General features: G+C 49.5%; 1 protein-coding gene across 6 annotated transcripts; it reads left to right on the top strand.

The window, feature by feature from the left end:
• Positions 1 to 1,531: 1,531 nt before the first annotated feature.
• Positions 1,532 to 26,671, top strand: Hcfc1 (host cell factor C1). 6 transcript variants are annotated; one of them, XM_050124978.1, is made up of 26 exons: positions 1,533 to 2,706; positions 8,899 to 9,047; positions 9,364 to 9,524; positions 10,340 to 10,548; positions 11,323 to 11,407; positions 11,927 to 12,033; positions 13,205 to 13,384; positions 13,464 to 13,823; positions 14,117 to 14,277; positions 15,800 to 15,997; positions 16,391 to 16,615; positions 16,775 to 16,879; positions 17,098 to 17,317; positions 17,418 to 17,560; positions 17,693 to 17,831; positions 18,010 to 18,230; positions 18,767 to 20,270; positions 20,414 to 20,577; positions 20,991 to 21,567; positions 21,895 to 22,212; positions 22,362 to 22,480; positions 22,569 to 22,706; positions 23,132 to 23,317; positions 23,969 to 24,269; positions 24,693 to 24,756; positions 24,918 to 26,671. In XM_050124978.1, the coding sequence occupies exons 1-26, from the start codon at positions 2,514 to 2,516 to the stop codon at positions 24,955 to 24,957; spliced, it is 6,267 nt and encodes a 2,088-aa protein (XP_049980935.1). In that variant the 5' UTR covers positions 1,533 to 2,513; the 3' UTR covers positions 24,958 to 26,671. The 6 variants fall into 6 exon arrangements, with proteins under 6 accessions (XP_049980938.1, XP_049980935.1, XP_049980934.1 ...); XM_050124977.1 differs by having other exon boundaries at positions 21,892 to 22,212; XM_050124980.1 differs by having other exon boundaries at positions 1,535 to 2,706; positions 21,123 to 21,567.
• Positions 26,672 to 27,880: the final 1,209 nt, after the last annotated feature.

Here is a 27,880-nt window from a genome sequence, read left to right as displayed (position 1 = left end):
ATTCTCATCGTCAAGTCTGGGTTAACATGAAAACAGGAGTATTACATTGTTTATAGTGTGAGATGGTAATATGCATTCCTTATTGGTAATAAATTGCAAGATCTACTTACTGGCAGGCTCAATACAGTAACATCACAGTTAAAATTATTCAGACTGCAGGTAGAGCTTGTAATTTAATTTTTAGATCTGTACAAAGCTACTACTACAGGACCTGTAATGATCTGTACAAGTCCTTTGATGACAAAGTCACAGGTGTGTCTGAACATGGGTTCTGCTTCCTATATTTGTAATAATGGGAAATGCCAAATTTCCACCAGAAGTTTGTTAAAATAAGAATAAAATAAGTAGAGGCTAACGTGGAGAAACAATCAGCTCTTGGTCTAGGCTCTGGGACATCATCTTAGGAACCCTATGCTAAAACCTGACTTTGACAGTGATGACACTGCAGGGCCTAACCGGTCTCCTGGGAGACTTGAAACAGAGAAATGAAGAGCGTAATGCTCCCCTTTCAAGGTTGTTTTGTGTATTTACAATATTGGCGCGAAAGGGCCAGCGCTCACCATCCGGGTATTTTGCTTCTCTCGCTTTGCTAGGGAAAATTCAAACCTCGAAAAAGGGCGGACCCGTAAAGCTGCCATACGCCTGCGCAAGGGCGGGACGAGGAGCCCTGGGAAGCAGGCGGGGCGGATGACGCGAGGTGACGCGAGTGGCGCTGGCTGCTCCCGCGCTGGCTTGACTCCAGTGCTGTCAGCCTTGTTGGGCCGCTGGGAGAGGGTGGCCTGGCGCGCCGCGAATCGGAGCGCGCACCCGGATCCGTTCGGGCGGCGCGGGCGGTGGCAGCGAAGCCCAGGGCTGGTGCGGACGGGCCTGGGAGCGGGCGGAAGCTCCGCCCCGCGCGTTCATGACGTCACCTTTGGTTCTCGCTCCGCCTCCAGCTCGCCCCTGTGGCGGGGTTTTGGCTGGCTGTTGAGCGTTCGGGGCGGGAAAGGAACTGCTTTCCAGCCAGAGATGCAATGGCGTCTCCTCTCTGCTACCGTTAAACACTATGTACCCTATCTCCGCAGCTAGTTAAAGGCTATTTCTCGGGGTTGTGTCCCTTCAGCGACCCGGGAGACTGTTGGGGGGGCGGGGTCAAGCCAGCCTAGGGGGAGTTACATTTTCATCCGGGCATTCCCAGATGCTGTGGCCATCTTTGTTTTGTGCTGAAAGTCGTTATTGACGCCTGCAGAGGGCCCAGTGTGGGGAAGTGGCAAGATGGCGGCTCCCAGGGAGGAGGCGTGGGGGAGCGCTGGGGTGGGGTGGGGGGACACGCAGGGTGGGGCACTACTGCACCTGACCCGAGCTCAGCTCGTGCTCTAGCCTACTGCGCAGCAGCGCCTGCTCACCCGCAACCAGTACACTGCACTTTTAAGAAGCTTGAATTTTTTATGAGCCGCGGGTCCTTTAAGACGCCTAAGCAGAGAGGCGGGGACGTGTGAGCGCAAGGGAGCTATGACGTCTCCTGACTCCGCCCCCTCGCCCGACCGCCGCCATGTTTAGTTGTTACTTCTTCACACAAGATGGCGGCTCCCAGGGAGGAGGCATGAGCGCCCTGCCGTTACCGCTGCTTCTGCCGTACAGTTGCCACTTCGGGGCCTAACTCGTGCTCTTTCGAGCGGCTCCTGTGGGAAGGAGTCATAAGAAGGGAAGCGAGGATTGGACGCTACCTTGTGTTTGGTTTGCTGTGGAAGAACTGTCTAGGAAGAAGAGAATAGGGGGAAGGGGAAGCTAGTCTCAAGATGGCGGCTCCCAGGGCGGCAGGCATAGCCTGAACAGCAGAGGCGGACTCAAGGGAGAGGTGCGAAACCTCAGGAGCCGTACGGCGACGCGGGGTCCCCGAGACTTCGAGCCGCTTCTTCCAGCTTCTGACGCTCCTTTTTTTAGGAACGTTGGGGTTGTTCTGAGATTGGCAGCTCTACTAAGTGCTGGGCGGGGAAGCAAGACGGTCTCAAGATGGCGGCTTCCACAATTGTGGTCTGACTACTGGCGGGGTTGAGACAACCGCGGCATTTGTGGCTCTTTTCCACCCGCCCCGGAAGCCAGCCAGTGCTGGGGACTGGGGGGTGTGGGAACCGGGCCGGGGCTCCGCCATTTCCGGCGGGGGAGGGCTACGACTGAGGAAGGGAGGAGAGAGAGGCGTCTCAAGATGGCGGCTCCCAGAGCCTCCTGCCCGAGCTTCTAAGTGGGAGCGCCCGGGCAAATAGTTAGAGCGGCGGCGCTCAGTGGCCTCCCGCTTTTCGGGAGTAGATGCTCTACAGTTTCGAGAAGCTTTAAAGGAGGCGAGCCGAGTGAGAAGGGGGGAAGAGTCAAAGGGAAGGAGGATAGTTAAGATGGCGGCCTCCATGGAGTCGTCTACCGCCGTGTAAGGAGCCGCTTCTCCGTGAGAGCTGCCTTAGAGGAAAGGGGGTGTGTGAAGAATTAAGGGTCTCCCTCCCGCTCAGTGACTTCTTTCCACTGCATCCTTAACCGGAACTATGGCTTCGGCTGTGTCCACTGCCAACTTGCCGGCAGTGCTTCTGCAGCCCCGCTGGAAGCGAGTGGTGGGTTGGTCGGGTCCAGTGCCCCGACCTCGCCACGGCCACCGTGCCGTGGCTATCAAGGAGCTCATAGTGGTTTTTGGCGGCGGCAATGAAGGGATAGTGGACGAACTGCACGTGTACAACACTGGTGAGTGTAAGCCCGCTGGGTTCCCAAAGCCCTCCACCGCTCACTCTTAACAGTCTTCTCCCGTCCTTCCACCTCTCTCTCTCATACTGCCCGCTGTGCTTCCCTCCTCTCTTTGCTCTGCTTGCCATCTCCGCTTCTCCCTGCTTATTCAACCCCCGTTCTACACCCCCGGACTCTCCTGTGTTTAAAGGTTGCGTTTGGTACTTAGAGAAACCCTCTAGTCTGACTGGTGAGGGGGAGGGGATGTCGCCGCCGATGGTGACTTCAGACGTACACCGTTACCCGGCTGGCTGGGGCTGGCGCGGCAGCGGATGTGTTCTTTTGGCGCAGGCGGAATCCTCCCCCCCTCCTGCGCTCGTCCTCATCTCCAGCGTCCTTGCTCGTTCGTGAGAAAATAGGATTTCTGTTATCACAGATCCGTTCTGTACACCCAGAAAAAGAGGGAAGCACTCTTAAGGAGCAGACTTTTAACAGCCTAATGCGACCCTCGTGTCAAGTGCCGATGGCACGATGGCTATGCTGCCCACACACACAGTTGGGGGTGTTTACTTGTACAAGTTGGGGGTTGTTTTTTTTTTTCCAAATTGTTTCTTAATGTGATGCCTTAACAGCTGAGATTCTCCCCCACCCTCCCCGCCATAGCAGACCAGAGAGCTGTGAGATTGAAGGGGTTAACCAGTCCCTTCTAGTGCCTTCCTCCCCAAACCCTTGCTAATTGGGAGGAAGCCTCTCTGTCTACAGGTATGGCTGATCTGTAGGCTGCTCTCTGCCCCCCTCCCTTTTGGGAGCCACATGTTGTTCCTTGCTTGGTTCCCTTGCTCTGCCTCTAGGGTAGTAACCTTTCTCGCATCCTTCCCCTGTGATATCACTTTCTGCACATCTAGTACAGGGGATTGTCCTGAGTTGCGGTTGACTGCCCAAAGGCCTCCAGGACCTTTGCCTTGCCCTAAGGGAGAGTGCTGGGGCTTGCAAAGACTGGAAATACGTGCGGTTGTGTCCAGGTGAGAACCTGGAATACTAGTGTAGCCAGACAGTGTCGGCCCCCTTGCTTGTGGTAGACTGGAAACTTCCCTCTATTGCAGGAGGTATAGCCTGTGGTGCTCCCTCGCTTGTCAGCTCCTTAGCCTCTTACATATGCTTTCATCCTTTCTGGGCCCCTGCTGTCCCTGGCACCTTCTCTTGATATGAAGGCAGGACAAGTGTGCAGCGAGGCCATCCTGTTCTCTCTCTCTCTCACACACACACACACACACAACACACACACACATGTCTCCTTGGTCTAGTGAGGTAGGAAGCAGACATGAGATTATGGTCTGGGGTAGTTCATGGAGTGAAGATAGGAGCCAGAACCTTCTGGCAGCTCCCCAGCACTTCTCCCTTCAGAGTTGATGGGTGGGTTGTTCGTGACCCTCCAAACTCCTTGTCTTTGGGCACCGGTTGCCTCTGAGGAGCACGGCTTTTCTCAGGGCCCCGCAGAAAGGGGGGGTGGGTTGGTGATGCTTGTGCCAGCCCAGACAGCTGTGGCAAGAATTAGCCCAGAAAGGTAAGGCCAAGGGCAGGGGTGTAACTTGTGGAGTGGTAGAGATGTTTATAGAGATGCCCTCTATGGGGACAGCAACACCCTTCTCCCTTCCCTGGAACACCTTTCTTCTACTAAAGCCTGGAGCAGACTTTCTGGCAGGGAAATACAATTTTAGAAAGTAGGGCAGGGGCCTAATTACAGTCAGCTCCAAAGTCCATTGCAGGCCTCTGTCTTGGTTTTCTGGAATCTTTACATACTCATTAGTTTATTGAAACCAATTGACTACTTTGGTATTAATTTATTTCGCAAAGATGTTGTGTGTTGGGAGGTAACCAGCCTTCTAAAAGTCGGCTTGCAGCAAAAGCCTGGAATCCTCCAAGAGTAATAGTTTTCAAATTGTCCTGATCATTTTTGGGTGACTTGAGAAAGCAACTAGCCAACCCTGCTACTCTGTTCTTCACCTTAAAAGATGTACCCCTTGTTTTGATGAGCTTGGGGTGTGTCTTGTATTTGACAGGCTTCAAGTTCTAACAGTCTGCCCTGGCCACCCATCCTTCTCAACAGCTGCCTCTTCTGCTTAGCGGGGTTTTGTTTCCAAAGAGGCCTGAATTCATAATCTGTTCATCCCTTTGCTTTTGTGAAATTGGTCTTTACCCCTTTATAGAGTGGGCTGGTCTAGAAACATTCCACTTTGAGAAGAGAAAAATGATCCGTGGTGTATGTGCACTTGACTGTCTTGGTCAACTCTTCAATTTGTAGGGGATGGAGTATAATTCACCTAGGGATTACCCAGTGGAATAACTGGATTTGTGTGTGCTAGAGACTGCTTGCTAGAGAGTGCATGCATACATGGCTTTGCCCCTTTAGTGGCAATCACCACGGGCTTAGAGACCCTATACTATCTTTTGGTAGATCTTATAGTTGCAATTGTCCATGGAGGAATTTTAAGATCAAGATCCAGAGTCTGGGGTGGACTGTGTTGTGTTGAAGCTGGATGTGTGTGGTTATTCCCTCTTCCAGTCTGGGTTTTTGTTTGTTTGTTTTTTGCCTCAATGGATGTTGGATGTCATCAACTCCCCCTCCCCCGGGGTGTGGAGCAGAGCCTTAAGCAAGTGCTGTGCCACTGAGCCACATCTACAGTCCTACCATAGACTCTTGAGGTTGGGGGGGGGGGTCTAAATCTAAAGGGACTTCGTAAACGTAAGGAAACTGGAGCCCAAGAGGGGAAATGACAAGTCCAGGGGCACTGCACTAGCTAGTGGTAGAAGTGAACCTTTATGAGGACTGCTGTACTACTTGTTTCTTTGTGTGTATGTATGTTGTTCAGGACAGGGTTTCTCTGTGTAACTAACTGCTCTAGTTGTACTAGAACTTGATCTGTAGACCAGACTGTCTTTGTACTCCGAGATCCAGCTGCCTCTGCCTCCTGAGTGCTGGAATTGAAGGCTTGTGTCACCACTTGAAACCACCATTTTAGAAACATCCTTTTTCCTTTGTCCCTGTACCTAAATTTCACTAAGTCAGATGGGAATCATTTTTGTTCCCCCATCTATTTTAGGCCCTCTTTACTTTTCAAAGCTCTGGCTTAAATGTTTTTTACCCAGAGAAACCTTTAGTTATGTCCTTCATCACTCTTCCTCTGCTCCCAATGGTGGGCATGGTCCCAAGCTCTTCCTGGGTTTCTTCCCATCACTGGAGGGATGCACAGCCTACCTACTGGATGGGAAATAGGAGACTGGGGCTCCTCTGTGCCTTCCAGCATGGGGCCTGCCATAGAAGTGATTGTTTGGTGTAACCAGGTACGCTGAAAGGAAGATATTTCCTTTGAACACCAATGTGTTCTCTGCTGTATGGGTATCAGTCTGGGGTGGTGATAGGGAGGCAGAAGTTATAAATGGAGTAGGGCTGAAGAAAGGGAAGGTAAAAGTATCTTAGTCAGGAGTATGCAAACAGGTGGCCTCCTTTCCTCAAATTTCCCTCTTTGGTGAGGGTTAGGCTTGAGGGCCAGGGGCATGCCAGGGCATATCAAGAATGAGGGACCCAGGGATTAAGTTACATGATACCCCACTGTGTGTTTGAGGGTAAAAGGAGAGCAGCTGTTGTATTTGTAAGATGGAGAGAAAAATTCACATACTTGCACACTAAAACCGGGATTCATAGAAGAGATGAGAGGTGGTGTTGATCTTCATACCAGGAACTTTACTCCCTGACAAACTACTGATGGAGGTTAGGAATGGCTTCTGCCTTGCCAGAAGGAGGCCAGGGACATCTTAGCTAACATCTGCCTGACCATCTGGGTCAGTGAATCAGCATGATGGGAAAAGCTGTAGGCCAATCCCATTTGCCATTTATCTTTCACCCAATCCTTGCCTCATGACTCACTACCTGTATGCCTTTAATACAAGGGTTCTTAGCTAAGTGAGGGGCTACCCATACATGAGACAGATGCTGAATCAAGTTCTTGTTGGGTTTTATACTGACTTCAATTGAGTTTCCTTTCCTGGGCTCTGGAGTCTTTTGTTTGTGTTTTTGTTTTGAGACAAGGTCTTTTATAGCACAGACTAACCCTGAACTGATCCTCCTGTTTCCATCTTTGAAGTACTGGGATTAGAGGCATGCTCTGGACTCTTATTGACTGAGAGCTGGATTGGGGCTTCCTCAAAGGTTCCTGTTGGCTTTACCTTTGTAACTTGAAGGAAAAACTCCTTCCACAGATTAAGACCACCTCTCCCAACTTTATAAGGTTGATTTGCCTCAGTACTGAAAACCCCTAGATTTCTTGGTTCATGTTTGCACTGGGAATGAGAAAAGAGATCAAGAACCAGCACTTGGGTGTGTGGGCACATGAATGCATGTGCACAAGCGGTTCATTGCTCCAGCAGGAAAATACCTGAGAGGATGGGGACTAGGCAGCCTATTTCAGTGACTCAGCTAAACTTTTGAGGAGTCCAATAGCTGTGCTGTGTGCACCTAGGGAGATTCTCCTCCCTAAGACAAGGTGCAGTTGTTGCTTATAGAGCCTTTGGAGTTGTGAACATGGGAATTTATAAATGGGGGGAGCGAGGGAGCTTTTCCCAAATGCATCTGAACGGGGGGCACAAAAAAAGCATTTCTCTTCTTTTTCTCAGTACGTTGGTCTCCAAATCAAACATCCATTTCTTAATTTCCAGAAGTATACCCACCTCCCTGTGTGGACAGTATGGCCGAGAAGCAGATAAAAAACCTAGACTAGTCCACAAATGTCTCCTGTGTCACCTCCTCCAAAACATAACCTGACCTCCCATTAGCTCCCAGGAGAGGCTCTGGTCTTGACTTTGAAACTCTTCTCTGCTGCAGCTTCAACCTCCCTACCCTGGAGTCAGGACTTGAAATCCCTCCTACAGCCCTCTCAGGTCTTACCTGACTGACTTGTACATGTGGCAGGTCTGCCTCTGGGCCCCCGTCTGGGAGACTTTGGAGAGAAAGTGGCTTATCCTTTGAATATATGACATGGCAGAAGAACATGCTTGCCTGTAACAATTCTAGAATCCTTGCCACTACAGATGTGAAGGACATGGAAGCCTAGGTGAAAGAGCAAACTGCCAGACACGCTAGGGAAGGGCTTTGTCCCAGTGAAGGTTTGGCCACCATCTTGTATCATCCTAAGGGAATCAGTCAGGAGGTGCCTGAGTTGTGATTTGTCCTTTCTTGGCGACTTCCCCACCTCACCCCCAGCTAGAAGTGTGAGGGGCTCCTGAAAGTTTCTGTCACAAAAGCTCTGCTACAGTTGCCACCTCAGGCTTGAGAATATTCTGAACTTAGGTGGGTGTGATGGGGGTGGCTACTGCCATAAAGCCTATGAACTATCACCTAGGACACAAGCCAGTAGAGAAGTCAAAAGCAGAGTTTATATTTTATGTATATTAAGTGCTCTCTACTTGCAAGTATGCCTGCATGATAGAAGAGGGCATCAGATCCCATGCTGGTTGTTGGGAATTGAACTCAGTACCTCTGGAAGAACAGCCAGTGCTCTTTTTTTTTTCTTTTAAGATTTATTTATTTATTCATTTATTTATTATGTATACAGCGTCCTGCATGCCTGTATGCCAGAAGAGGGCACCAGATGTCATTATAAGTACCTGGGAGGCACCATGTGGTCACTGGGAATCGAACTCATGATCTCTGGAAGAATAGCTAGTGCTCTTAACCTCTGAGCCATCTCTCCAGCCCCCGAAGGCTCTAGCTGTCTTAACTGGTACAGGGAGAGAATCATGGGCTCTGAAGAGGAGGAACATAAGCCCTGCCTCTAGGTATATTTGGGGTATAGAACTTTGTGATGATCATGTGAACAGCAGGGGAAGGAAGTCAGAGACTACTAGATTCCCAGAGGCTGGTGAGTTATTTTGCTTGGTGTCTTACTGCCTTCTGAGATGACCTTCATGAGGAGCATGCAGTTGTGCAGTATTTTGAAAAGCTAGGGCTCTGCAGATGGCTTGACTAGAGTGACTAAAGATTTGGGGTGATAGTGCTCTTTAAGGGACAGTATGCCGAATTAGCCTCTCCTCTCTTGGCTACATTTGAAGACAAGGAGTTGGAGAGTACAAGATTTAAGGAATAAGAAGAAGGGGGCATGGGGGCTCAGGTTCTAGAAGCTTTTGGCTATTTTGACTTCTGTTTCCTTTTTTCTTCAGCAACCAACCAGTGGTTCATCCCAGCTGTGAGAGGGGATATCCCTCCAGGATGTGCAGCCTATGGCTTTGTGTGTGATGGTACTCGCCTACTGGTGTTTGGTGGAATGGTGGAGTATGGAAAATACAGCAATGACCTCTATGAACTCCAGGTAATAACATAGAGCCCCTTTGGACCTGGGTTCCTGCACTGCCCCAGCCCTCACAGGACTCTCCATAGTGTTCCTTATAATGGTGTGAGGGTTACAATAGGAGAGGCAGTGGAAGGGATCAGATAAGAGTCTACCAGGACTGTTTTCACCTTGAACAGTGTCAGAGGAGAGAAGAGTACCAATTCCTTAGGACTTGCGTGTTCCATCAATATGCTTCCTCATTCCTGACCATATTCTTATGCCACAAATTGCTCTAGGCCCCCTACCAGTGGCCTTTTCATCTCTTGGCTCATTCTGTTAAGTCTTGATTTTGCAGGCTAGTCGCTGGGAATGGAAGAGACTGAAAGCAAAGACGCCCAAAAATGGGCCTCCTCCATGTCCTCGGCTTGGACACAGCTTCTCCCTTGTGGGCAACAAATGTTATCTATTTGGGGGTCTAGCCAATGATAGTGAGGACCCCAAGAACAACATTCCGAGGTGAGATTTTGTCCTTTTTCTGAGAACATCACTAGGGTATCTACTTACCCCAGGTACAGAGCCATGTTTCTCTCCTTGGCTGGGTTGTCAATGGGAGAATACATTCACTGCCCTTCCAAGAAGTTCCCAGCTTTGAAATCTGAACCCCTGGGTGGTCTTGTAGGAGAAAGCTGGGCAAGAAGTAGAAGCCTGCTTTATCTTGACTTGGTCCCTATACCTCAGACCGAAATTAGATCTGGGTGCTTCCTTTGCAGCTTCTGCTGCTTACACATTTCCTGATGGGTATTTTTTAAGTTCTGTGGCAAAAGGCCCTACTATCTGGAGGTAGTTCCAAGCTTGACATCCCCTTGATCTAGAGAGGCTCAGGTATAATATCTGGCATTGTATGCATCCTGAAGGGACCTGCCACTGAATGTGAACTGAGGCTGCCATCATAGTTTCACACATATACCCGTTCCTTGCTCCAACTATACTCGCCTAGTAAACTGGCAGTCAGTCCTCTCTCTCAAGGGCAAGGGTTCTATGGTCTTTGCTCTTTTTTTCTTCTTTGGTTTTTCAAAACAATTTCTCTGTGTAACAGCTTTGGGTGTCCTGGTACTCACTTTGTAGACCAGTCTGGCCTCAAACTCAGCAGAGATCCACCTGCCTCTACTTCCCAAGCGCTGGGATTAAAGGCGTTCACCACCATGCCTGTTCCTGGCCTTTCCTCTTTTTATGTTCTAACAAATCTACTGCTCACTGAGATACCCAGTAAAGCCTATGGTGCCTGTGCTCAAGATGTGCTCAAGGCTTGCTATAAAAATGATCTTCCTCAGGTACCTGAATGACTTATATATACTAGAACTACGACCAGGCTCTGGAGTGGTAGCTTGGGACATCCCCATCACTTACGGAGTCCTGCCTCCACCTCGGGAGTCACATACTGCCGTGGTCTACACTGAAAAAGATAACAAGAAATCAAAGCTGGTGATCTATGGAGGGATGAGTGGCTGCAGGCTAGGGGACCTTTGGACTCTGGATATCGGTAAGAAGCTGCTACTGTTTCAGTTGCTTCAGAACAAAGCCAGTTTTCTGGGTAGCTGGCTTTGAGTGACTGATGAGGTGAGGCTCATGGGGAACTAGTGTCCTCCTTCCCCCTTAACCTTGTCAGTGGATAGGAAACAGTAAGCCTCAGTTGATATGGAGAATAGGGAAAGAGTACAATCTTTTTAGAATAGAATTTTCTCAATTTGGGTAGAGTTCTTACTAACTCCTCAGTGAACAGTCTGTATCTGTGGATTGGTGTATTCTGATGTGAGTAGCACAGTAAAATTGGTTATTCATAGACCGATTATATCTTTTACTTTGGCTGTAAAGTGGGTACTGGGTTGGGTGTGGGTAGATCTTGGTTATATTGCCCTTTGGATCAGAACATTTGAACATAAGCAAAACTTGAGTAGCAGTGTTTCCTAAAGTGTAGATTGTCTAGTGCTAAGGTGGCATAGGGGTTAATATGTTCTACAGGGAGTAGAAGTGTAAAGGAGAAGCAGGGATGAACTTGACACCCTTATGTCATCCCTGAGAACAGTACTGCCTTATAGCAGGTGCCCAATACATTTGGGAAGAAACCTTGCCTGGATCATACAACCAGCTTTGGAAATGCTGAAACCTAGTTGTTAGGGCAATAAATTGGAGGGCCCCTGAGGGATTTTTGTTGACAGGAATGCAGTTCTTAAGTTGGTTAGTGCCCCTTTGGTCCAAGTCCTGGAATTAAATGGTATTTGATCCAACAAAGGTAATCTCCTCTCCTTCTCTGCAGAGACACTGACATGGAATAAACCCAGCCTTAGTGGGGTGGCGCCCCTTCCTCGAAGCCTTCACTCTGCAACCACCATAGGAAACAAGTGAGTGTTTGCTGTTCTCCTCCCTGACCTGAGCTGCCCCTGATATCTGAAGGGTTCTCAAGTCAGTTTTGTCAACTGTCCCTCAATCCAAGGAGACTTCTTTTTGTCAGAGCTGTCATTTCAGCTGTCCCATACCCACCTTAACATAGAGAAGGCAAATTTAGAATGGAAAGGACTGCATGTAATTCAGCCTGAGACCCTTCCTTGTCCAGTAAGACTGTTGTAGCTCGTCACACAAACAGCATTCATTCTTTGTGAAAGCCAAGGTCTGGAGTTCATGGAGATTCGGGTACACCTTAGATGAGCCAAACAATGTTCTATCATACAAATGACAGTTCTTTGTAGTATTAGTTGAACCATACAGTAGAAAGTGTCTTATTAAACAGTTTCATGACTCTTCAGGGACTCTTGGGACCTTCTACAGAACTGAGCATATTCAGAACTTTCTGGTTAGAAGAGGTACCCCCTAGCTTGGTACTTCCTCTTCAGTCCTCTCTTGCTTTTCCTTCACCCTCCCAGAATGTATGTATTTGGTGGCTGGGTGCCTCTTGTCATGGACGATGTCAAAGTGGCCACACACGAGAAGGAGTGGAAGTGTACCAACACGCTGGCTTGTCTCAACCTGGGTATGACTTCCTCAGGCTTAGAGTGGCCAGGGGTGGGGTGGGGTGGGGGTGGCCCTGGGAGATTTTATGGTGTACAGGAGCAAACCTGGGCTCATGGATCTTTCTAGAATTCACCAGAAGTATCCAATAAGTAGAGAACTCCTCAGACAGTGCTCCTTTTAGTTTTAATAGGTTCTTTATATGTGCCTGACATCCACAAGTGCAAAAGCACATACAGTGAAGAGGAGATGCTTCTTGTAACCCTTTGCAGGGATTCTTCTATACAGGCAATAGCTCTAGGACCTTAGCCTGCCATACACAGGGCCAAATGGCCCTTTTCCCTTTCTATATCTTGGAGATCATTTCATACCCCTGCACAATGAGTATCTCATTCTTTACTATGGCGTATGGCTTTAATCCTAGCACTTAAGAGGCAGAGGCAAGTGGCTCTCTTAAGTTCAAGACCAGTGAGGTCTTCATAGTGAAGCCCCCATCTCACAAACAAAAAAAAAAATTTGAGTTGCTCTTATTTTGACTGAAGATGTATACTTTTTTTTAAATATTTACTTATATTTTATTATGTATACAATATTCTGTCTGTGTGTATGCCTGCCGGCCAGAAGAGAGCACCAGACACCATTACAGATAGTTGTGAGCCACCACGTGGTTACTGGGAATTGAACTCAGGACCTTTGGAAGAGCAGGCAATGCTCTTAACCTCTGAGCAATCTCTCCAGCCCAGATGTATACATTTTAATAAGATTTTTATTTGTTTTTTTCATATGTTGTATTTCTCTTTCCATATCTCTTTAGGATTGTACTTTATATGCAAGGAGTTAGACCTTTGGTCATATCTTCCAAATATTTGCCCAATTTATGGCTTAGTTTTCTTTTTTCTTTCTTCCCCCTGAAGATAGGGTTTCTCTATGTAGCCCTGGCTGTTCTGAGACTCCCTCTATAGACCAGACTGGTCTTGCCCACAGAGATCCACCTGCCTCTGCCTCCCAAGTTAATTTTCCACCATAATTTTTATGGTGTTTTTGCTTACTTTTAATTTGATACTCCAATAACTTTTCTATCACCAACAATGAAAGAATAGAGAACAACTTGGGAGTTAGCAGAGCAGGTGTTTTTTTTGTTTGTTTGTTTTGTTGTTTTTGTCTTGTGTAACCTCCAGCACTTGTACACCTAGATACCATGGCCTGGGAAACTATCCTGATGGATACACTGGAAGACAACATTCCTCGAGCTCGAGCTGGTCACTGTGCTGTTGCCATCAATACTCGCTTATACATTTGGAGTGGCCGTGATGGCTACCGCAAGGCCTGGAACAACCAGGTCTGTTGCAAGGACCTGTGGTATTTGGAGACAGGTAAGTGCTGGGCCACTGCCATTCCCATTGCAGAAGCCTTTCCAATCCCTGTCTTAACAGTTGTGTTGTTGTATTACAGAAAAGCCACCACCCCCAGCCCGAGTACAACTAGTACGAGCCAACACCAACTCACTGGAGGTTAGCTGGGGTGCAGTAGCAACAGCGGACAGTTACCTTCTGCAGCTCCAGAAATACGACATTCCTGCCACGGCTGCTACGGCCACCTCCCCCACTCCCAATCCAGTTCCATCTGTGCCTGCCAACCCTCCCAAGAGCCCTGCACCAGCTGCAGCTGCACCTGCTGTACAGCCACTGACCCAAGTAGGCATCACACTTGTGCCCCAGGCTGCCACTGCACCCCCAAGCACTACCACCATCCAGGTCTTGCCAACAGTACCAGGCAGCTCCATTTCTGTGCCCACTGCAGCCAGGACTCAAGGTAAGCCACAAATGCTAAAGGCATTTGGATTAGGGCATAGTCACTGGAGACATTCATTGCTTGAGTAGTGGCTGCTGCTTTGTTCATTGGTGGATTTTAGCTTGAGCCTTGTTGGGGATTAGGGGATAAGAGTGCTCTGTCTTGCTGGCAGGGACTGTGTTGAGGACATAGAAGAGCTACACATAAAGAATAGGCAGGTCAAGGAGTAGCTCAAGCCTACCTTAAACTTGGCAGGGTGGCAGGATAATGTGTGGAAGAGGACCTCCTGATGATCAACCTTCTTTTCTTACCAGGTGTCCCTACTGTTCTCAAAGTGACTGGGCCTCAGGCTACAACAGGAACCCCACTGGTTACCATGAGACCTGCCAGCCAGACTGGAAAAGCCCCTGTCACTGTGACCTCCCTGCCTGCTAGTGTGCGAATGGTTGTGCCCACACAGAGTGCCCAGGGGACGGTGAGGATCTGTTACTGAGTGGGGTTTTCTGGTAACCCAGGAGCATAAACAGTTCTCATGTGATCTTTTTAAATATATATATATATATATATATCCTCTGGAACTGGGGATGTAACTTAGTTGATAAGCCTATTTGCCTAGCATACATGAAGCCCACCAACTCCCACATTGTACATCAGGTGCCTTTGTTGTTTGTGAGGTACTGCTGCATTGGAAATGCATCAAAGGGGCCTAATGTTCCATGTATTCCTTGGAGCATTTCAGTGTGAACTTCCTGATTTGGAAAGGCCAAGGAGAAAATCTTGTTAGCTGGGTTTGAGCCAGGCATATAAGAATGAGCTGTATCCAACTCAAGGGTTGTGTTTGTTTTGTTTTGGGTTTTGACAAAATAATTCTGTAGCCCAAGCTATCTTCTACTTTGGAGAGGTTGTCATGCCTCGGCCTCCTGAGTGTTTTTAAGTGTGAGCCAGGCAGTGGTGGCACACACCCTTTAATTCCCTCCCTCGGCCCTCGGGAAGCAGATCTCCCTGAGTTCCCAAGGCCAGCCTGGTCTACAGAGATAGTTCCTTCCAGGAAAGCCTCCAAAGCTACATCGAAACTCTATCTTTAAAAAAAAAAAAAAAAAAAAAAAGTTGAAAGTGTGAACCATCACACCCAGCAGGGGAATTGATGGTATTGATGGGTGTTGTATGTGAAACCCATTACTGCCTGTGTACTAAGCATGCATTCTTTTGCTGAGATGCATCTCCAGTTCTGGCTTTGGTCTTTTTCTTTCTTTATCTCTGCAGTACTGGGAACAGAACCCTGGTACAGGAGTATTTCAGAGACTGACTATACTCTCAGCTTTTACTTTTGATTCAGGGTCTCACTAAGCTGTGATCTTTCTGCTTCAGCCTCCTGAGTCGCTAGGACTAAAAGTGTATGCCCCAGGGCTACCTTGACTATGCTGTTTGATTAATCTCTGAGCTGGGTGGTGGTAGCGCACTCCTTTGATCCCAGCCCTTGGGAGGCAGAGATGGGTGGATTGAGTTCGAGGTCAGCCTGTTCCACAGAACAAGTACCAGGACAAGCTCCAAAGCTACAGAGAAACTCTTATCTCATAAAACATAAATAAAATAAAAATCTTCTCTGGAGTTATAGGATATAGCTCAGTTGGTGGAGTGCTTGCCCAGCATGCATTAAGATCTAGATTCAGTTCCAAACACTGCATAAACCAAGTATGTGGTGTTATATATCAGTAATCCCAACATTTGAGAGGTCAGAAATTGAAGGTCATCTTCATGAGTTTGAAGCCAGCCTAAGCTACATGAGATACTTTCTGGAAAAAAAAAAAAAAGAAAGAAAAATTAGGCACTTAGCAAGCACCTACCTGCTTGTTACTTTCACTAAGAGAGAGGATCCAGCATTAGGAAAAACTAAGGGATGCTACTGAGCCCCCTGTCAAGCTCTGAAAGGGCCATGGAGTTGGGAGGCAGGAGGCAGATAGAACCCTTGCAGCTCACATGCTTTGTGCCTACCACAGGTGATTGGCAGCAACCCACAGATGAGTGGGATGGCTGCATTGGCTGCTGCTGCCGCTGCCACACAGAAAATCCCTCCTTCCTCAGCACCCACAGTGCTGAGTGTCCCAGCAGGCACCACCATTGTCAAGACAGTGGCTGTGACACCTGGCACAACCACTCTTCCAGCCACTGTGAAGGTGGCCTCCTCCCCTGTCATGGTGAGCATTTATCTTCTGGGCCTGGTTCTGAGCCTGTAACCCTGGGGCTTGGTGACATCTGGTCACTATGATCAAACAAGCAGTGGCAATTTGTTCCAGGCTTTGGACCAACCCTTCAGGCCATTGGTTTATAATTGGTACTAGCATGGGCTATGGAACATGCAGTTACTTTAATCGTGTGCAGCCTTAGGTTAGACCTGTGGGGAGTTCAGACTACTTTTTTGTTGCTCAGCCAACCAAGCTATGTGGACAGATCATCAGAGCTATAACCATTATATTACCACTATTCTCTTTTTTTCCCTTTTTCTTTCTTTTTTTTCATTTTTCTTTTTTCTTTTTGTTTATTTTGTTTTGTTTTACCACTATTCTCATCACTCATCTCTGCTTCTCCAGGTGAGCAATCCAGCCACTCGTATGCTAAAGACTGCAGCTGCCCAAGTGGGGACATCTGTGTCCTCTGCTGCCAACACATCTACCCGCCCTATCATCACGGTACACAAATCAGGCACTGTGACAGTGGCCCAGCAAGCCCAGGTGGTGACCACAGTGGTAGGCGGAGTCACCAAGACCATCACCCTAGTGAAGAGCCCCATCTCTGTCCCAGGAGGCAGTGCTCTGGTAAGTGACAGGCGCCATCTGGCTGCATGTGACAGCTGCCAGGCTATGGTGAATGCCACTGGTGACTCGCTGTCTTGGGCTAACTCCAGTATAGTCCTAGACCAGGCCATGCCCTTGTTTGGTTCCGGATCACTGCCTGCTCCATTCTTTCCTTTTTAGATTTCCAATCTGGGAAAAGTGATGTCAGTGGTCCAGACCAAACCAGTTCAGACTTCAGCAGTCACGGGTCAAGCCTCTACAGGCCCTGTGACTCAGATCATCCAGGTGAGCTCTCACTATCCCCCCCCCCCCCAGAAGTCATCCCTAAACGCTAGGACTACAGGGATGAATGAGCACTGGGAGATAAGGACAGAAAGGTTCCATGAGCACAAGTGGCACAAAGACTTGCTGATGTCATAGCACCCACAGTATTCAGAATATTCTCTGAGTTAGAGTACCTTTCTGGCAGTAGCTCCTGTTCATTTGTAGCTTTTCCCTTTCAGACCAAAGGGCCTCTGCCAGCAGGGACTATCCTGAAGCTGGTGACATCAGCAGATGGCAAGCCCACAACCATCATTACCACCACGCAGGCTAGTGGAGCAGGGACCAAGCCTACCATCCTGGGCATCAGTAGTGTCTCTCCCAGCACCACCAAACCTGGAACGACTACTATCATCAAGACCATTCCCATGTCAGCCATTATCACCCAGGCAGGCGCCACAGGTAAACATACAGCTTTCACTGGCCCTTGCTGGTGAGTGTAAATCAGGAAGATGGGAAGCTTCCACAGAGCTTATTTTCTCTGGATTATCCCCCAATGCAGGTGTTACCAGCAGTCCTGGCATTAAGTCCCCTATCACAATTATCACCACCAAGGTAATGACTTCTGGAACAGGAGCACCTGCGAAAATCATAACTGCTGTCCCCAAGATTGCTACTGGTCATGGACAGCAAGGAGTGACCCAGGTGAGGCACACGTGACCCCTTTTCACCTCAGTCTAGTACAGACCACATGTGTCTTCATAACAGGCCTGAGGGGCAGCATAGTCCAGCCAAGCCTGAAAGTTACATTGGTGGTACTTTGCTCTGGTGTTCCAGGTGGTGCTAAAGGGGGCCCCTGGACAGCCAGGCACCATCCTCCGCACTGTGCCCATGGGCGGCGTTCGCCTGGTCACCCCTGTCACCGTCTCCGCTGTCAAGCCAGCTGTCACAACATTGGTTGTGAAGGGCACCACAGGTGTGTAGCCCACAGGCCAGGTCCTTGGCAGTAACTGGGTTTTCCCCCAAGTCTTCCTATGTATATAAACTCTAGTCTGGCTGGGGAAGGATGATGGGTGCTTTCTCCAGAGACATGCTGCTAGATAGAAAGTAGTAGCAATAAGCCTCATTCTACCTCTGCCTTTTCCTCCTGTTAGGTGTCACAACCCTAGGCACAGTGACAGGCACTGTCTCTACCAGCCTTGCAGGAGCTGGGGCCCATAGCACCAGTGCCTCTCTGGCCACACCTATTACCACCTTGGGCACCATTGCCACTCTTTCAAGCCAGGTCATCAACCCTACTGCCATCACAGTATCAGCTGCACAGACCACATTGACAGCTGCTGGTGGCCTTACCACACCCACAATCACAATGCAGGTAAGTAAGTTCCAAGGATGTACCACCATATAACGGCATTCCCACATGAAAGTAGGGGGCATTTTGGCCATTCTCCCCTTTCCAGATGCTGTTCTGTAGCTCTGTGCGGCTCTGGCAGTTTTTACACACATGGTGTGTTCTCTGTCTCAGTCTTTCCGAATGACATATTTTATTTGAGCTAGGTTCAGTTTGCAGACAATAGGATCTTGTAATGTATTATATATGCATATACCATTTGTCCTTTTGACATGTTTTTTCTCTCAAACTGGATAAGAAGTGGTAAGGGATCTATTGTTAGACTTTGTACCAGCAAACTGGTCAATCCCCTCTCCTGCCCCAGCTCTGCCTCATAGCCCCTCCATCTTGGTCTCTCAGTAAGTCGTTCTGAGATCATGGGGCAAGTGAGTCTTAGATTTGCCTGGGCTAGTTAGTAGAGTTGGTGGTCCCAGCCAGCATTGACAATAGGATAGAAAGAGAGGCAAATGAGAAATTACATTGTTCAGGCACTAACACCTCTATTCTACTATGTCCCCCAGCCTGTCTCCCAGCCTACCCAGGTGACTCTGATCACAGCACCCAGTGGGGTTGAGGCCCAGCCCGTACATGACCTTCCTGTGTCCATTTTGGCCTCACCTACTACAGAGCAACCCACGGCAACAGTCACCATCGCTGACTCAGGCCAGGGTGATGTACAGCCTGGCACTGTAACACTGGTGTGCTCCAACCCACCCTGTGAAACTCATGAAACAGGCACCACCAACACAGCCACTACCACTGTTGTGGCTAACCTTGGGGGACATCCCCAGCCCACCCAGGTACAATTTGTTTGTGACAGACAGGAGGCAGCTGCTTCTCTTGTGACCTCAGCTGTGGGACAACAGAATGGTAATGTGGTCCGTGTCTGTTCAAACCCCCCCTGTGAGACCCATGAGACAGGTACCACCAACACTGCCACAACAGCCACCTCCAACATGGCTGGGCAGCATGGCTGCTCAAACCCCCCCTGCGAGACTCATGAGACAGGCACCACCAGCACTGCCACTACAGCAATGTCCAGCATGGGTACTGGGCAGCAGCGAGACACTCGTCGTGCCTCTAGCACCCCTACTGTAGTGCGGATCACTGTGGCTCCTGGGGCGTTGGAGAGAGCCCAGGGTACTGTGAAGCCTCAGTGCCAAACACAGCAGACCAATATGACCAGCACCACCATGACTGTGCAGGCCACTGGAGCTCCGTGCCCAGCTGGCCCACTGCTTAGGTCAAGTGTGGCACTGGAGGCTGGGAGCCACAGCCCTGCCTTTGTGCAGCTAGCCCTTCCAAATGTTAGAATTGGGCTGAGTGGCCCCAGCAGCAAGGACATGCCCACAGGGCACCAGCTAGAGACATATCAGACTTATACAACCAATACCCCAACCACAGCCCTCTCTATCATGGGTACTGGGGAGCTTGGTGCAGCTCAGGTGGCCCCCACATCTATATACGAGAGCCTCCAGGCAAGCTCTCCCAGCAGCACCATGACTATGACAGCCCTAGAGGCATTGCTGTGCCCTTCAGCTACCGTGACCCAAGTCTGCTCCAACCCACCATGTGAAACCCATGAGACGGGCACCACCAACACTGCCACTACCTCCAATGCGGGCAGTGCCCAGCGGGTATGCTCCAACCCACCTTGTGAGACTCATGAGACGGGAACCACACATACAGCCACCACTGCCACATCAAATGGAGGTGCAGGCCAGCCTGAAGGTGGACAACAGCCTGCCAGTGGCCATCCCTGTGAAACACACCAGACGACTTCCACTGGCACCACTATGTCAGTCAGTGTGGGTGCCCTGCTTCCTGATGCCACTTCCTCTCGTGGAACGCTGGAATCTGGCTTAGAGGTGGTAGCAGTACCCACCGTCACCTCTCCGGCTGGTACCACATTGCTGGCTTCTTTCCCAACACAGAGGGTATGCTCCAACCCTCCTTGCGAGACCCATGAGACAGGCACCACACACACAGCCACCACTGTCACCTCTAACATGAGCTCAAACCAAGGTGAGTAAAAGTATTGCTATAGTATGGTACTGATATTTTGGCTGTATTAGCTATAGTGGAGGGGGCAGGTTCTAGGAAACGTGGTGGTAAAAGTAAATAGAGGTCAACTGGTATCACCCCCCCCCCCCCATTGAAACCCACAGATCCTCCACCAGCTGCCAGTGATCAGGGAGAGGTGGTGAACACCCAAGGTGACAGTGCAAACATCACCAGCGCCAGTGGCATCACAACAACTGTGTCCTCCACACTGCCACGTGCAGTGACCACTGTGACACAGTCTACACCAGTCCCAGGTCCCTCTGTGCCGGTAAGCTTCCCAGGGCATCCCTTCCGTGTCCTTTTGCCCACTATGCCTTTTATTTGTGCTATTCCAGAATGGACACCAGATGTCGCCCTTGTATCAGACATGGTATTGCTCCTTGGTTCTTCCAGACCATAAAAGGGCAGTCTTGGTGCCTGGGTACTTTATCTCTGCTGCTGGTTTCCATCTTGGGCTGGTTTCCATCATTTGTCTTTACAGTGAAGCCTCTCTTAGCATAAGTTGAAATGATACCCTTCATGCTGCTCCTTGACTCACCTTTCCCATCTCCATTTAGCATGTAGCCTGTTGTGGATGATACAGGAAAAAACAAAGGCCATCTTGTTTTTCATTCCCACTGCCTAGTACTAGCCTCCGTCTCCTCCCCTCTTCCTCTGACGGGGGCTTCTCTCCCTTTCTAGAACATCTCATCACTGACTGAGACTACCCCAGGGGCTCTGACTTCCGAAGTCCCCATTCCAGCCACGATAACAGTGACCATAGCCAACACAGAAACTTCTGACATGCCCTTCTCTGCTGTTGACATCCTGCAGCCCCCAGAGGAACTCCAGGTCTCACCAGGGCCTCGCCAGCAGCTGCCACCACGGCAACTCCTGCAGTCTGCCTCCACCCCCCTGATGGGGGAGTCCGCCGAGGTCCTGTCAGCCTCCCAGACCCCTGAGCTCCAGGCCGCCGTGGATCTGAGCAGCACTGGGGACCCATCTTCAGGCCAGGAGCCTGCCAGCTCTGCTGTCGTGGCCACTGTGGTGGTCCAGCCACCCCCACCCACACAGTCTGAAGTAGACCAGTTATCACTTCCCCAAGAGCTGATGGCTGAGGCCCAGGCGGGCACCACCACCCTTATGGTAACAGGGCTCACCCCAGAGGAGCTGGCTGTGACTGCTGCTGCAGAAGCAGCTGCCCAAGCTGCAGCCACTGAAGAAGCTCAAGCCTTGGCCATCCAGGCCGTGCTCCAGGCTGCACAGCAGGCTGTCATGGGTAAGTATCAGCTGAGAGCTTTGAGAGGTATTTCCCTTGGGATGAGTGACCACCTAACAGGGAGGGCTAAGGTGCCATGTGGGGACAGCTTGAGATGAGAAGACCCACTTCTTGTGAGAGTACGTAGTGTACTTCAAGGAAGGCCTATGTAGGACAGGTAGTCCTAGAAAGGAGACCCAGGGCCCAGAGGTGAGGGTGTAGTAGGATGTGAGCGGGTTGAAAGCTGTGGAAAACAAAATCTCAGGAGCACTATCACTGTCCATTGGGCCAGGCACACTTTTTGCCAGGTATTCTTTTTGAATAGTAGTTTTTTTGGTCCTGGAGCAGGTACTGGGGAGCCCATGGATACATCTGAAGCAGCAGCAGCAGTGACACAAGCAGAGCTGGGCCATCTTTCAGCTGAGGCACAAGAGGGTCAGGCCACCACCATACCCATTGTGCTGACACAGCAGGAGCTTGCAGCCCTGGTGCAGCAGCAGCAGCAGCTCCAGGAGGCTCAAGCCCAGCAGCAGCAACACCTCCCTACTGAGGCTCTGGCTCCAGCTGACAGTCTCAATGACCCATCCATCGAGAGCAACTGCCTCAATGAGCTAGCTAGTGCTGTCCCTAGCACTGTGGCCTTGCTACCCTCAACAGCCACTGACAGTAAGCTGGGCTGCTTTTTGGCAGGGGTAAATTGTTGGTAGAGTTGAACTGGTGGGAGGTAGACATTGTGGTCAGGGTGGCATGAGGGTTCCAAGAGGTTCTGGCTCAACACAGAACCTTCTCCCCACTGATACTTTGTTTCTTCCCAGGCCTTGCTCCATCCAACACATTTGTGGCTCCACAGCCTGTTGTTGTAGCCAGCCCAGCAAAGATGCAGGCTGCGGCTACCCTAACTGAAGTAGCCAATGGCATCGAGTCCCTGGGTGTGGTGAGTTCGATGCAATGGGCCCCAGGGGATAAGAGCAGCACTGCCTTTGGGCCCCATGTACTTGATGTCACTCATTTCTGTTCTCTAGAAACCGGACTTGCCACCTCCACCCAGCAAAGCCCCTGTGAAAAAGGAGAACCAGTGGTTTGATGTGGGGGTCATTAAGGGCACCAGTGTAATGGTAACACACTATTTCCTGCCACCAGATGATGCTGTTCAGTCAGATGTAAGTATACCCAGTAGTTGGCACTCTTGGGTGGTAGGTGGATCCTGCTTTGTCTGTGAGGCAACTATCAATAGAAACAAACTTAGCTTTACTTTGCAAGAGTGCTCACAGGAGAATTCCACCTTCATACCACTTGAACAATTAAGAAATGGTAGGGCAGCCAGATGGAGACCTTCTCCCCAGAGAGTAAGAAAGCAAAATACTCTTTCCTCACAGCACCAAGTTAACTTCACCATATCCCTAGGCCTTGCTATAAAGGGGCAACCATCCCTGAACAGAAGTCTTGGTCCAATGGTCCCCTGTGATGTTGGCCATTCTAAACAAGTACTTCAGCCCTGAACTGCCCCCTAGTTTCTCTAGCATTCTTTTTTACTTCAGGCCTTGTGCCATTTTCTTCTCTCCTGGTTTTCCACCTCTTGCTCTAGGATGACTCAGGCACGGTCCCAGACTATAACCAGCTGAAGAAGCAGGAGCTACAGCCAGGCACTGCCTATAAATTTCGTGTTGCCGGAATCAACGCTTGTGGCCGGGGGCCCTTTAGTGAGATCTCAGCCTTTAAGACCTGTCTGCCTGGTTTCCCAGGGGCTCCTTGTGCCATTAAAATCAGCAAGGTGAGTCTTTCTAGGGCTGCCTTTCTGTTCCTTATTGGTCTACTGTCTCTGCCCTAAGGAGGTACAAATAAACAGAGCCGGGGGTGGCTGGACCAAGAGTATACCAGATAAGGGCAAGGTAGCCACAGAGATTATGTGCTAGGCTCTTCTGATAAATCTTTTTGCCTAATCCTGAAAATCCCAAGGAGGTCTGAGTCTTGTTACTCTGATTCTCAAATGCAGAAACTGAGGTACTAAGAAGCTAAGTTATGGATTAGGGAATGGGTTGGGGGTGTTAAAGAGTCTCTTTAAAACCCTTTAAAATTTGATGTGGAATATCTGGGTTGTTTTGGTTAATTTTGTATTACATTTTTTTGGGTGGGGTTATGTATAAGTGGGCATAGGTGTGTCACAGTGCTCATGTGAAGGTCAGAGGAGGTCATGTGGGTCACGGAGATCGAACTCAGTCATCAGGCTTGGCAGCAGGCGCCTTAACATACCGCTGAACCATCTCACTGGCCCCTGGAATATCTGTTGTGTTGGGGGAGGTTGTTTGGGGGTTACTAGCAGTTCTAGAAACTTCTAGCCCTCTTGCTCTGGGCATAGACAGGGTGGGCTGAAGCCACAGTGGCTGAAGAAGACAAGGCTTAACTTTTATGTCCTGGGTTCTAGAGCCCAGATGGTGCTCACCTCACCTGGGAACCACCGTCTGTGACCTCCGGCAAGATCATCGAGTACTCTGTGTACCTGGCCATCCAGAGCTCACAGGCTGGTGGTGAGCCCAAGAGCTCCACCCCAGCCCAGCTAGCCTTCATGCGAGTGTACTGTGGGCCTAGCCCTTCCTGCCTTGTGCAGTCCTCCAGCCTCTCCAATGCCCATATTGACTACACCACCAAGCCTGCCATCATCTTCCGCATTGCTGCCCGCAATGAAAAGGGCTACGGCCCCGCTACACAAGTGAGGTGGTTACAAGGTAAGTATTTATAAACCTCTTGGCAATTTCTAGGGGAGGCATTGGAGACCAGAGATAACTAGCTAGGCTAAGGAGGCTTCACATTGGGATATAAGGGTGTATAGGTACTACAGAGGAGCCTCCCATGCTCTGGGGGTACACAGAAGATACCCTGGGGTGTCGAAAGGTGAGAGGGCTAGAAGAAAGCAAAAGCTGTCAAGCCCTTAAAATGGGTAGCCTAGGCTGAGGCCAGCTTCTAGGAGGCATCTGTCTCAAGAGGGGCATTGAGGACAGGAGCTGAGCCAGAAGGATTTCTGGCTCCTGTCCTACAAAGATCAGGGACCTGAAGGATGACATGGGCAATCAGGACCATGACAAGTAGGGTATACCCAAGTATTCCCTGCCTTTTGGTGGGCTGCTTACCATCTATCCCATTCCTTTCAGAAACCAGTAAAGACAGCTCGGGCACCAAGCCGGCCAGCAAGCGACCCATGTCGTCTCCAGAAATGTAAGTAGTCAGTCTCTTTCTAGATTCTTCTGTAGGAGGTACTTAGAGTGGAAATAGGCTTCAGGTGCTTGGGACTATATTCACATAGGGTCCTGAATCAGTGTTTTTGCAATGTTCTTGGGACTCTCTATAACTGTTCTTCCTCTCTTTTTTACATAAAGGAAATCTGCTCCAAAGAAGTCTAAGGCTGATGGTCAGTGAGGAAGCTGGCCAGCATCTGAATCCTCCAGACCCCTCTGCTTCAGGAACGCCCTATAGGGCCCACCCTCCCACCCTGCCCACCCAGCCTTTGCACTTCACCCTCACCAACCACTGGCTACCATTCAGTCTCCCCACTTCCCTCTGTTTTTACAATAAAGAAAGCACATTTTACCATTGCTGTTGGGAGGAAAGCAGAAGACAGATTGGAAAGAGTGGCGAGTAAGCAAATGAGTGCAAGTTGTGCTCCTTCCTTTTCCTGGTGACCTCCATGAGTTAATTATGACTGGACAGTTCAGAGACTTTGGGAAGAGAGGTTAAAACTGAAAACAAAGGAGATAGCACCCACACTTAAGCCTGCACTTGTTTGTAGTTAATCGTCCTTAGTACCTCCTACAGAAGAGTCTTGGCTGAGAGACAGCCAAGGGCTAGAGGGGGAAATGGTGTCCCCCAAGTTCCCTCAGAGGCTTTTCCCAGCAGGTGCCCCATTCTGGGTATCTGTCTGGTTCTAGTTTGTTTTGTTAATACCCTTTTATTTTCAGCCACCTCCCAGCCCTTCTTCAGGCTTAGTCAGATCTGTCTCATCCAGCAAGCCTATCAGAAGCTTAACACATCTCAGAGGCCTTTGTGCTACCACTTAACACCTCTCCCTTCCTCTTTACAAAACAGATGAGGGAAAAGGAGCCTTGGGTGGTCTGAGCAGTGGCTGTGAAACCCTCCCATTGGGCACAGAGTGGTCCCCAGTGACCCTGGCTTTGGCCCACCTTGTTTGAGCCTGGGGGCCCTATCACCAACTGCTGCGTTTGTTGTACTTTTTAAGTTGAAATTAATGAAATTAACATTTTTATTGTAATTTTAGCCATAGCGTGTGGGGGTTTATCCCTTTTTGTTAGCTCTGTACAGAATGTGTATCGTATTCTCCCCCCCCCCCCCCCCCCCCCCCCCCCCCCCCCCCCCCCCCCCGGCTAATAATTGGCAGGGATCTTTCTAGGGAAAAGCTGAGAGCAGCTAGGGCAGAAGAGAAGCAGTGTCCTGGGTAGGACCTGGTAGACATTGCCTCCTCAACTAATTTCCTGTTGCTAGCCCCTGCCTGCTTTTGGAACAGTGTGAGACATTAACCTTTATTTCCTGTGGGTTAGCACTTGATATGTAGAGGCTTGGGCTTGAAGGTGGGGTTCGCCTTCATCAGCATCATTTGCAGAGATTGGCCCTGAACAACACAGCAGGAGCAGGGGATAGGTGGGTCCTGGCCACCTTGAAGGCAGCCCAGGAAGGGGTGAGGTATGCCATATATTCCCATGGAGGCTGGGGGTAGGTACATAACACAAACTCAGTAATTAATTTCGTAGCATTGTCCCCAAGCTCTGGATTTTTCTCTCCAGGACCCCAGCTTTAGGCGGTGAGTAATGCTTGCAAGCAAGTTACTGAAGGATTTAAAAATGGACAGCCAATGTGTTCAGCCACTCAGGCCCATACCTGGGGCCTCTAGTGTATTGTATCATATTTCTCTGTGGAAAACGTCATGTTTAGTCAAGTTGGAGCCCACTCGCCTGGTCCGTTTGTTCTCCCTATCCCTTTTCCCAAGCACCCTTTGATTTCTCTTCTGAGAACAGTACTACCCGTTCATCTATTGTAGAGTAACCCGTGACTCAATATTACCATAGTGCGATGTTGTTTTGTGCTATTTTGAACAATTAAAAGACTTTTTTTGAAATAACCATCTGGTGTCTACCCCTGTGTCAAAAGTGTCTTGCGACCTTTGGAAAAGGGAAGCTGGGACCTACCCAAGGTTCACTTGAACAGGGAATCTTTTATTACCAGGAATCATAGGTGAGTGACTCTCAATTGCCCTTCTAAGAAGGCTCCAGAGCAAGGTATGCCACTGGGGCCTCTAGAGCCATGCTATCTTATAGGCCCAAGGCTGAGGGGCCTCTTGAGTGCTTGCTGCTGATTCTGCATTTGGAAGCCAGGTCACCTACCTATTCTCCCACTAAGGGGCAGACCAAGATTAAGGCCTGGCTGGCCATTTGGCAGACAATTGAGTAAACTACAGCCTCTATAGTTCCAACATAAGCTCAGGAGGCTCCAGGATGGCAGCTGTAGCAGAACAGGTATGTCTGACAAAGGATGAATACTCAATGTAGGACCAAATCCTCTAACTTGGTGCACAGGCCAAATGTCCAAAGAAGTCGAGGCAGAATTATTGACCCTGGCACTCCAGCAGCCAGTTGGGTGGTACAGCTATGACTTGATTGAATAGTGCTATCTGGGCAGAAAGCTAAGAAAGCCTGGAGATAAGGTGGTCCTGGCCTATAGCCAGAGCTCAGTGTTGACAGCTCTAGGTGCCAGCAGGCTGAGAGTAGTAAGCATACCACCTTCATGCATCTCCACATCCCTGGTGCTTGAGCTAGAGAAAGAAGGGGTGTGGGGACATGTTTGATCAGCACCTCACTTCTTTCTGACATCCCTGCTGCTACTCCCTTTTAGGCTTATTTTTTTTAAGATGGTCTCACTGCATTCCTGGCGCTCACTATGTAGACTAGGCAGGCCTCAAACTCAGAAATCTGCCTCTGCTTCCCAAGTGCTAGATTATAGACTGTCACACCCAACTTTTTTTTAATTTATTTTTAATTATGTGTGGGTAGATGGGTGGATAAGTATGTGTAGGTTCCCTCAGATACCAAAGACAGTCCTCTGGAGCCAGGGTTACAAGCAGCTGTGAGCTGATCAACTTCAGTGTTGGGAATTGAACTTGGGTCCTATGTAAGAGCAATATACATTCTTAACCACTGGGCTATCTTGCCAGGACTACATAGTGAAACCCTGTCTTAGAAAACAAAAATACTGAGCTTGAAGCTGGGTGTGATGCAACACACCTTTAATCCCAGTTCTTGAGAGGTAGAGGCAAAAGGGTCAGGAGTTCAAG

Source organism: Alexandromys fortis, unplaced genomic scaffold, assembly GCF_014885135.2.
Source record: "Alexandromys fortis isolate MF-2015 unplaced genomic scaffold, M_Fortis_MF-2015_v1.1 scaffold_225, whole genome shotgun sequence".
NCBI classification, from domain to species: Eukaryota; Metazoa; Chordata; class Mammalia; order Rodentia; family Cricetidae; genus Alexandromys; species Alexandromys fortis.
This window is presented reverse-complemented; position numbering and strand designations above follow the sequence as displayed.